The sequence below is a fragment of the Alligator sinensis genome, unplaced genomic scaffold (genome assembly GCF_000455745.1).
Source record: "Alligator sinensis unplaced genomic scaffold, ASM45574v1 scaffold1054_1, whole genome shotgun sequence".
Taxonomy (NCBI): Eukaryota; Metazoa; Chordata; order Crocodylia; family Alligatoridae; genus Alligator; species Alligator sinensis.
Window position 1 is genome coordinate 172420 of NW_005842480.1, and position 10646 is coordinate 183065.

The window sequence follows — 10646 nt, forward strand, 5'->3', positions numbered from 1 at the left end:
ACGACGCATCCGGGGTCAGACAACAACAGGAAAGGGGTTTATTCAGGCCTAGTGCCCGCATAGGTGCAGTGGGACATGATACAGCTCATCCGTTGTCTATAGAAGAAACGTTAGCCAAGGGTTAGAGGAAACGATCTAGAAAACAGCAGAATCCAGCTGCCTGGGGAGAGGGGAAGAGAGGGGCAGGGAGACGGGCGCTGGGTTTGCATGACAATCATGCATTCCTGGTATTTGGCATTTGTACAGATCCATCGCGTGGAAACATCTCCGCCGCGGCGGCATCCCGCTTGGGAAGGTACCAGTCACAACCCAGTGATTTTGGTGCCTCGGCACGGTGGAATTTTCCCGCCACATGAGAGCCTCTTGCAAAAGCAAAGGTTTTCTGTTGCAGCAGAAAACCCCTGGTGCAAGAGAGTTCCCGCCATTCGACTGCAAATTTGTGTCCCGCTATTGGCTAACCCCCAATTATTCCCACGGTGCGGCGAGCAAATTGCTCGTGCGACTTCCGCCCAAGTCGAAGAACTTTGAGCACGCTGCAGAGTGCCTCTAAAGAGATCTGACTCGCGGCTAGCTGATCGATAGACTGATCACCGATCGATCCTTCTTCCCGTTGCCGAGCGCAATCCCAGACATACCCTTTTCCTGCTGGCTTAACCTGCAGACGGATTAACTGGCTCGGGCCTCGCCAGCTGGAACAACTCGCATAGTTGTTCAGACGACGGGACCATCTGCGTCGCAACTACAAGCGGCGTAAGTAAAAGTTTTTGCAGCCATTAAACCTTGTCTGCCTCTCCATTCACCAGCCCGCCCTGACGAACGAGCAGTTTCTAAATCACCTCGAGTCGGCTCTAGCCGTCCGAGACAGTACCCGGTAAACTTTTTCCCTGTGAGTCCAACTACAGTTGAACGAGCCCTATCACCTGGGAAGATGGGTTAAAAACCCCACCACAGCATCCTCCACCATTTCCTGGTAGGTGCAGCTGGGTTTGTCCGTGGGAGGTGGGGAGGCCTTTATCCATCTGAGCTTCCCAAATCTCTAGCGCCAGAATTAGACGAGGCAACTTTCTAGATCTGCTGAGCCGCGAAGTGGGGCACCTGGTCAACAAGGCAGACAGTGAGAGAGGAAATATTGGCTATATTGGGTCTGGGATAGTACTTGGAAGAAAGGGCACCATAGGTGGCCACACCTTGAGAGAGCTTTGCGCAGAGCGGGTGGTTGATGCCTCACTGGGGGAGCTCGGGCTCTTCAGGGCAGCAAATCCTTTCTTCCCAGGCCCCGTTACACGCCGACCTGGAGGATATAGATGATGCTGGCCAGGATGCCCGTGGCCATCACAGTGTAACTGGCTTTCACGCCGCTGGCCCCACTGATGTTGCACAGGAAGGAATCGCAGCACGTCACGGAGGCCGCCGCAATCCCGAGGTTAATCCCAGCGTTTGGGCAGATGGATGCACAGCCCTTGGAGATGGTCTGCCCAGATTGGCTGCCTTCACCGGAGGAAAGAGAGAGAATTAAGGTTAAAAAGTCCCCTGGAGTTCAGGTCACTTGGTGTAAGCAGGGGGACCACTGTACTGAAGGAGCTAAAGGAGCGTGAGCAATGGGGAATGCGCTTCCTGCTAATTAATCTCAGTGGGTTCTTGTTTGTCAAGGATGCCCAACTGCTGCGGTCATTGCTGCGACGCTAGGCATAGGAACCAGGGCAGGAAGAGGGTCTCTGGGCACTTGCAGACTATTGCACTTGCGCTTGCAGGCTATTGCACTTGCACGCTATTGTTAGGACTTGCAGGCTATTGCACTTGCAGGCTATTGTTAGGACTTGCAGGCTATTGCACTTGCAGGCTATTGTTAGGACTTGCAGGCTATTGCACTTGCAGGCTATTGTTAGGACTTGCAGGCTATTGCACTTGCAGGCTATTGTTAGGACTTGCAGGCTATTGCACTTGCAGGCTATTGTTAGGACTTGCAGGCTATTGCACTTGCAGGCTATTGTTAGGACTTGCAGGCTATTGCACTTGCAGGCTATTGTTAGGACTTGCAGGCTATTGCACTTGCAGGCTATTGTTAGGACTTGCAGGCTATTGCACTTGCAGGCTATTGTTAGGACTTGCAGGCTATTGCACTTGCAGGCTATTGTTAGGACTTGCAGGCTATTGCACTTGCAGGCTATTGTTAGGACTTGCAGGCTATTGCACTTGCAGGCTATTGTTAGGACTTGCAGGCTATTGCACTTGCAGGCTATTGTTAGGACTTGCAGGCTATTGCACTTGCAGGCTATTGTTAGGACTTGCAGGCTATTGCACTTGCAGGCTATTGTTAGGACTTGCAGGCTATTGCACTTGCAAGCTATTGCACTTGCAGACTATTGCACTTGCGCTTGCAGGCTATTGCACTTGTGCTTGCAGGCTATTGCACTTGCACGCTATTGTTAGGACTTGCAGGCTATTGCACTTGCAAGCTATTGCACTTGCAGACTATTGCACTTGCGCTTGCAGGCTATTGCACTTGCAGGCTATTGTTAGGACTTGCAGGCTATTGCACTTGCAAGTGCAAACTATTGCACTTGCGCATGCAGGCTATTGCACTTGCACTTGCAGGCTATTGCATTTGCACGCTGTTGTTAGGACTTGCAGGCTATTGCACTTACAGGCTATTGCACTTGCACGTGCAGGCTATTGCACTTGCAGGCTATTGTTAGGACAAGGACTCCCCAAAATCCCCACTTCAAACCCTCATGCACAACTAAGGTTAGGAACAGACACTGCATTTGGGCAAATTGTGGCTGGGTTTATCCCAGAACAGAAATCTCCTGGGATTGATCCGTACACACATCGGGGTTTAGTGGGTGCCCAAATGCACTGCCACCTTTCTGCCATCGACTCAGTGTAGTCCCAGGATAACAGTCCAGACAGACTGTGCAGTGTCCCGGGAGGAACTGTTAGTACTTCTTCTCCCATGAACCCTTTCTGGATTTATCCCGGGACAACGGGAGAATTGCACTTTGACCTGGGGTAAGATGGTTCATGTCACGCAACATGTTTGTAGCCTAAAAAGCACAATACCCGACATACCAAAATAAGCCGGGGGCTGGGCTCAGAGCAGGGGCTAGTACCAGCATCGCTGCAGGGCAAAAATCAGTATCCTTAGTCAAAAAACCTCTTCCTCGAAGATGCAGGCCAATTTGGTGGCCGGGTCTCAGAGACGGCCGAAGAAGAGAATCCATCCCAGGACCCTGACCAAAGCTGGTTGTGGAGACGAGGTTGCAAATAGGCAGCTGAAAATCCCAAAGCAGGATGCCTCTTTGCTCTTCCCTCCCCTAAGGACCACGGAGGGAGGAGAAGGGGACACCGTTCCCGTGTCCCCCGGGCCCTGCCCCTGCATCTGGACCACGGAGGCGCTACCACACTTCCGTTCCGTGGCCCCTTCCACACAAGGCGTGCAGCTCCTCCTCTGAAACCTCCCGTCTCGTTGTTTCCAGGAGCAGCAACCCCAGCTGGAAGCAAAAAACAGAAGCCAGGCAAGAAGAAGGGCCCAGACTCACCGACACTCGCGCTGAAATAAGTCGTCACGCAGTGATTTTCCCCGTCGCTGCATGCCACCGGGGTCAGACAGGCCCAGTTGGAGGAAGCATCGTTGCAGGTGAAGCAAACCAGCAAGTGAGCTGCAACGGGAAAACACGTGTTGGTTCATCCCCTTCTGGAATAATGCACTGCCCTACGGTGTGATAATGCAACTGGAAATGTCTCCAAATTACAGCAAAAAGTGTTTTTTTAAGGCTAAAAACAGACAACCAGTTTAATCCGGGCCTGATGAGTCTGAGATTTGACTCGCATCAAAATAGGGACAGGTGTTCACACATGAGGCCATCTGGATACTTCAACAGGTATTTAATGTGGGGTAACTGGGCTTGTCCATCGCCAGATCTGAGTCAAACTGGTTATCTGTTTTTACATGTATAGCTTGAACTGTACAGGCCTAAAGCTGGGGTGTAAGATCCCTCGGTCACCTCTGACTACCCCGTTCTCCGTGCCCACGTCGCCACTGTCACCTCCAAGAGATGTGCCCCCCACGCCTGAGCCAGGAAGGATGAGCTCTGCTTTTTGCAGGTCGGATGAAAATGAGGGTGAGATTTTAGTGGGGCTCAGGGAGAGACACGATGGTAGACGGGGCCGTGCAGTCCTGATAGGATCCATCTTTTAAATATATACGGCCATAAGGACACAACTGCATCGGGGCTTCTGGCTATCACTTATAGAGTCGTCCCCTATTTTTATTGCTGAGCATAAACATTAGGCAAGGCACTGTCCTTTTGTTCTGTGTTTGTACAGCGCCGAGCACAGCAGAGTCCTTGCTCAGGCCTGGACCTGCTAGGGGCGACCTGGCAATAATAATAATAAACACGAGATAAATAAGATAGTTTTATATCTTAAAGGCATTGATGATTTGGGCGGAAATTTTAAAAACAACGAGAAGAAACGCAGCTGTGACTGATGCAGTGATATTCAGGAGGCTACTTGAGGTCAGGGCAGATAAACAAGGTGAAGAAATAATTAAACCCAATTAGCAGGAGTTCTGGGAAGGAATGCAGGTAGAACCAGCTGAGACTGGCTGTTCAATAACTTCCACCCCCACAACTTCCTATCCAGCAGATGCAGTCACATCTTTCATTGTCTGATTGCTGCTCCTGGCTGCAAGGACTGGTTTCTCAGCGGGTTTGCAAAGCACTTTTAGGTACCACGGGCATTGCAGGGTAAGAGAGCCGCTGGCCTGACTCAAAACCCACGGACACTGATGGAGCGCCCCTTACTGCATCAATCAGGACTGGTGGTGGAGGCGATATCTTTTATTAGACCAACTACGTTTTTTGCAACAAAAAAAAATTCTTGCAATTTTTTTTGTTTTGTTTTGCAAAAATCTCAGTGGTCTAATAAAAGATATCGCCTCTACCATGAGTCCTGATTGTTTTTTCCTAGAGACCAATACGGCTACAACCTAGGTACCTTACTGAATCAGCCATGCCCAGAGGCCTACTGGCAGGCACCGGATAAATGGCTCGATGACTCTGAAAGGGGATCCAGCACAAATGAGATTCCCGGTTAATTGCCCCGAATGATGCTGGTCGGTCTGGGTCTTCAGCCTGTATGTTTAAGTGGGTGTCGCAGACTCAGTGATCTGACAGGCAAGCTGGGTACATACGTGGTCACGGATAATCAAGCTCCCTATGCCAGCTTGCCTCTTAGCTTGGTAGCCCACAACTTTCACTGTCCTTAATCATGTGTTTTTCCTCCCTGCATCCCTGATATATTTTACAGACGGGGCACAGAGACACGGAGGGAAATAAGTGACTTGCCCCAGGTCACAGAGGCAGTCTGTGGCAGAGCAGGAAAGAGCGCACACCTTTTTTTAAGGGTGATTTGACTTGTAATTGTTTAACTAGCCCAGGTACCATCCATGTTCCCAGCATAGCATCCCCAGCCCGTCCCTGTTTAATGACTGTTGCATCACTTAAGTCGCATGTCTCAACTGAGTCCGTAAACACAATGAGATGCGGATCGGCTCTGAATGGGCATGTACCGTGCCTGGCACGGTGCAGCCCTGAATCATACTTGTGGCTTCTTCCTGCTCTTGTAATCCCCATAACAAAGCATGATCCTTGGCGCTCAGACAAGAGAGAAGGAAACAAAGGGCCCATGATCAACGCCTCTAAATAAAAAACCTGAAGGAGAGGGAAGAATTATTTAAGGGAAGGGGGGGGGACAGCAGATACTGGAAGAATAAAACAGAAGAGAAACATCCCAAGCAAAAGGGAGGAACGGTTTGCAGAGAGCAGATAACGGAGCCTTCTGCAAAGGGGAGATATCTGAGCTGGAAAGCCTGAAGAGTTAGATGTTGCAGTGGAAAGTTTTAAGACATCAGCAAAACTGTGGGGGTGGAGGGGAAGGTCTGGTCTGCAAAGATCAGGGCATGGCGTGAAGCCTTGGAAAGCCTCCTTCCAAGCTCAGAGAAGCAAAGTTGCAGCGCTGCCCGTCAGATGAGACTTTCTGCCCAAACCACCTCTAGCCACCAGCAATTTAGCTCATCCACCACCTAAAGCAAGCTCAAAACCCCTGTGCAACAGGTGGGCAAACAGCTAGCTAAAGAAGGAGGGTACCTGGGGGGGCAAAGGGATATTCCCATTGCATCCATAACCACCCATCTTTGCCTGATCCCAGAAGTGCAGCACGTAGTGCAATAACTCTTGCCGTGGGCTGAGTTTTACCAAATAAAACTGGGACGTGCCAAATCCCTTGTCCTGAATCGGCAGAAAGTGTGACGCAGTTAGATATGATGCTAAAAACTAAAATCTAGAACAAACGGAGACTTCTGTGAAGCTGCATGGCTGCTTCTGGCTACAGACCCCAGGGACTTGGCCATGTCTTGGGAGCATTCAAGTTGCCATACAGGGTCAGACCAAGGTCCATCTATCCCGGAGTGGCCAGGATCCCCGTTTCCTGCATCCAAGCCCAAATGGTTGAAAGTGAATTAATTTCCTTGTTTTCCTGGTCTTGGGTTGACTCACATAATGCATCAAAGGAGAAACTAGTCCCACTAGCAAGGAAGTGCACGGTGGGACCTTGCTGAGTTGACCGCTCGCTAGTTAACAGCCCGAGCCTGTTCTTTTTAGGCTTTGCATCCAACCAAAGCCCATTTCACAGCTGCTTTTTCTCTTTGGAGACCTCCTCTTCCAGGCTGAGACACCCCCAGGACTATTACTGCCTGGGAATCAACTAGCGGGACCCCACCAGACTCAATCGCCTCGAGAAAAGCACGATGCCCGATCCAAGCCTCCTTCTGCATTCAGTGCTGCAACTTAATTAGATGCAATGCCTTTATTCCCCATGGACTCTGCTACCCCGAGAGCAGATTCAAATGCCAGCTTCTTTAATGGATGAGACAGGCCAAAAGCAGCTGCAAGGAAAAGGATGCTGAGAAGCACGGCTCCCCCACGTTATGGGTCCCAGTCGTCGGAGGGCATATAAGAGCGCTTTATGCAGACATTAGAAGTAACCAGACCCTGCTTTATATGTGTAACAGAAGTTCAGTACATGCAGACTGGCTTAAAAATGGCAGAGCCCAGGCCAAAATTTGCAGCACCCGCCCCTCCAAAGGGTGATTGCATGCTCACTAAACTACAAAAAAACCCACATAACTTAGATCAATTTTGCCTGGGGCTTTTTGCATGTCTGTACCTAGGAGTTGTCTGGGCAGGACTTTGAGGCTAGCTACAATTCCCCTCCCGTCCCTGCCCTGAGATCATGCAGCTGATGGACTGAACAGGAGACCCAAATCTGATCCCAGGGAAGGCGAATCCCTCCCTGTGCCTCATCACGGCTGCTTTTATCCCCTTCCCCAAATGCAGCCCAGCGGAGAAGGGAGCCATCCTTTCACCCAGCCAAGCCACCGCCTGCCACCGACCGCTGATGCTGAAAAGCCTCCCTGAATCCCTGCCATGTCTAGCTGCTTCCCCCAGCTCTGCTTCCCCTTCTGCATTTTCTTTGTCTGGCCCAGAGAAATGGCTTTGAGAGTCTCACCTGGCTCCACACACAGGACTGCAGCCAGCAGGGCAAAGAGGAAAGCCTTCATCTTTGCTAAGCCTTCAACAGATCAGATACAGCAGCTGCTCCTGGGGAGAGTCTGGGTGGCAGCTTCTTGAAAGCAGAGCCTGCAAAGCCAGGATGGCTTGTGGGAGGGGACTTCAGGGTGATGTAGTGGGGGGGTCTGCCCACGTGAATGGCTGGTTTTTTTTATTTCCTTATGCTTTAAACCGCTTTCAAAAGCAGTCAGGAGGGCAGGGAATGCAAAGGGGCTTGTTTTGTTTCTCCTGTCTGACACCCGTGTCCAGGAATTGGAGCAAATGCCAAATGCAGCGTGCTTTGCTGGAACAAGGCAGCTCTTCCATTGCACAAATCCAAGGCAATTGCATGAATCACATTCTTGAGCTATTGCCAACTCAGACCTCCCCCACCCCACCGCCCTTCCGTTAGGATAGAAACTGGGGCACCGGCCCTGCCTCCCCTCCAGGAAATAGAGATGTGGTATTGGTAATGAGATAGATGAGAAACTGCAGGGCCCCCATGCAAAACCGGCGCACGTTAGCGGAACAAATCTATCCCTTATGTCGGGCCAGGGAGCAGTGAGCTCAGGGCTTTGCACTGGCCAGACGAGCCCCATGTATTGCACCCCAGGCGCGGTGACCCTCGGATCCCTTCCAGCCCTGGGATCGATCGGTCGATCGGTGGAAGCCCCGATGCAAAATTGGGCTGCATCCAGTCTGTGTGGCCCTGCCTTGGGGCAAGTATGCTCCTTCCCGCATCCATGGGTCTGGGGCAGAGAAGGGAACCGGGGAGCGGTCCGGCTGGCGGGTGGGGGCCGGCCTGGGATACCCCCGAGCTCGGCGGTTCTGCTGGGGCAACTGGTTTTGATAGAAACCATCCCAAAAAGAAAAATGATAAGTTGCTCTTGGCTTGTTCCCCACTTAGGACAAAAGCCTCTCCATGCTGCCCCTTTTCCCCCACCCAAGCTGGGTTTTGCCCCATGGCGGAGCTCATGGGTTGACTCCAGTCTCACTCCAAGCCGCCTGGGATGGGAGGTTTCGCCCTTCACAGGAGCACAGGGATGTCCCGTGGCTCGTCCGATCCTTGCCACTGAAAAGATCCCTGCAAACTTTTTTTTTTCTTTCTTTCTTTCTTTGTTTTTTTTTCCAAAAATATTTATTTCTATATATAAAAATAAATATCTATATATAATTCCACCTCCAACACGCTGCCTGTGGTTTACTCGGCAGGTCAATGCAACCTTTTTCACGTGCAGAGCCAGGCACTGGGCGGTTATCTGAGCCCGTGCATTGCAAGGGAGGGAGGCCCTGCTTTATCTACAGCCTGGCCTGCTCCTTCTTCCACGGCTTCCCCCGCCCCCAGTTATGCAGCCATCCCTTGCTCCGGCCTCTCCCGGCTTTCCGGTGATTTACAACTTCCCCTGTGCTTTTGGGTATTGTTCAGATGAGGAGCCCTGCTCTTTTCTCACTCCAAAAACCACCATCAAAATCCCACTGAAATATAAATGGGGTCAGGCAGCTGCCATTAACCCCCGACAGTCCCGACTTTGGTACTTGTGGCATGTTGGTGCATGCGATTAAAATACCTGGTCCGGATGATTTCCCGTGCAATTTTTCTTTTGCTAGTTTTCAATGCGTTTCCCCCTCTGGTTCCTTCCTTTGTTTGTTTTATTCTGCTTTCAGGGACTTTGGCAAGGGCTGCAGCAGGGCAAGGACTTTATTTCAGGTTATCAAGAGACAGTCAAGAAAAACCCAGCTGGTTTTCCTCAAACCGAACCTGAAAATAAGGGTCAATGTCTGTGTCCTGTTGATGTACAATAGGGATAGCAGGGTGCTGCGGTTTTGGGGTGTCATGTAAGGCTTGCATGGCAGGGGCCGGGGCAGAGGAGGAAGGAATAGCATGCTCCAGGTGGCCGTGCCCCCAGGAGAGATGCCCTGCCAGCCCCCCGGCAGACTGGATTCTTCTCCTCTCTGCTCCACAGCATGGAGGAGAAGCAGATTCGTTTCTTTTTTAAAGGAAAAATGTTCATGCCCCAAGCCAAATCAGCCAACTTAATTCCAAATCCATATGAGTCATTCCAGGTTTTCCCCTGCCAGGAAGAAAAAAGCCTTCAGGGGAGCCCCAGCTGCAGGAAGATGCTTGACACCTGATTCACCAGGTACCTGCCCGAAAAAGGGCGATTGCACCCAAAAATTTGCAAAGACCGTTTTTCCAACTCCTCAATCGGTCTAATAAAAGATACCGCATCTACCCAACGAGCCTCGCCTGCCAGCTGCAAGAAGGGCAGCAGAAGGGAGCGTCGGGTCTGGGAGGCAGGATAATTGCCTGGTGGTTGAGCCAGGCAGACTTGAGGATGGAGCTCTGCTCAGTCGAATTTCGGATGGGGCTATTGGGCTTTGCCCAGTTGCATTTGCCCATTGCATTTGCAAGGAAACCCTGGTGCTGCATATTTTTTCGGGCACCCCGGCGGAGGCAGCTTGTGTCTGGCACGGGCAGGCAGAGACGTCCCAGCCGTCTTTCAGCTGGAAAGCAGCTGAGAAGTAATCTGTGCGACGGCAGGTGCAAGCTGGGAAGGAGGAAGGGCAGCAGGGTGTGAGGCCTAAGCCCAGATGTCTGGAAATAGCAGGGAAATGGGGGGTTGCAATGATATGCATGTCCATGGGTAAGGGGCCGCGTGCTGCTCCATGCACTTGGAGGATGAGGAGAGCAAAGAGTGAAGGCCCCACACAGCGCTGGGCTAGGGCAAGAGGAGGGGAAGGGGGCAGATGAGAGGAGGACTGAGCTGCTAGGTGACCCTTGGACACCAAGTCTGCCATAAACCCACCCCATCACCTCCCAGGAGAGCACCCAACACCCAAGCCGAAGGTCCTGATCCTCTTGATGTGCTTCCACCATTCACCGGTCAATGGAGAGGAGAGACGGCAGGAATTTAGATGGCCCTAAATTTGGGCCCCCACCTTGGAGGGGGGAGCTCGGGGCTGGAGGTGCCCCTGCTTTATACACAGGGTAACAGCTTTGCCCGGTCACCTGTGTTAGACAATTTATGGGAAGTC

General features: G+C 51.6%; 1 protein-coding gene across 1 annotated transcript; it reads right to left on the reverse strand.

The window, feature by feature from the left end:
• Nucleotides 1-1115: 1115 nt before the first annotated feature.
• LOC102386949 (lymphocyte antigen 6E-like) lies at nt 1116-7762 on the reverse strand. The gene is made up of 3 exons (XM_006031066.3): nt 7570-7762; nt 3540-3659; nt 1116-1488 (listed from the first exon to the last, which is right to left on the reverse strand). Exons 1-3 carry the CDS (start codon nt 7619-7621, stop codon nt 1280-1282), a joined length of 381 nt encoding a protein of 126 aa, XP_006031128.1. The 5' UTR covers nt 7622-7762; the 3' UTR covers nt 1116-1279.
• Nucleotides 7763-10646: the final 2884 nt, after the last annotated feature.

What these genes read in the sequence shown, in the direction of transcription:
- LOC102386949 (XM_006031066.3), bottom strand. Translation starts at nt 7,621, where the DNA reads ATGAAGGCTTTCCTCTTTGCCCTGCTGGCTGCAGTCCTGTGTGTGGAG. An exon ending in AGTCCTGTGTGTGGAGCCAG is followed by an intron (nt 3,660 to 7,569) that starts GTGAGACTCTCA and finishes TTCCCGTTGCAG; the next exon opens with CTCACTTGCTGGTTTGCTTC. An exon ending in TTATTTCAGCGCGAGTGTCG is followed by an intron (nt 1,489 to 3,539) that starts GTGAGTCTGGGC and finishes CCTCCGGTGAAG; the next exon opens with GCAGCCAATCTGGGCAGACC.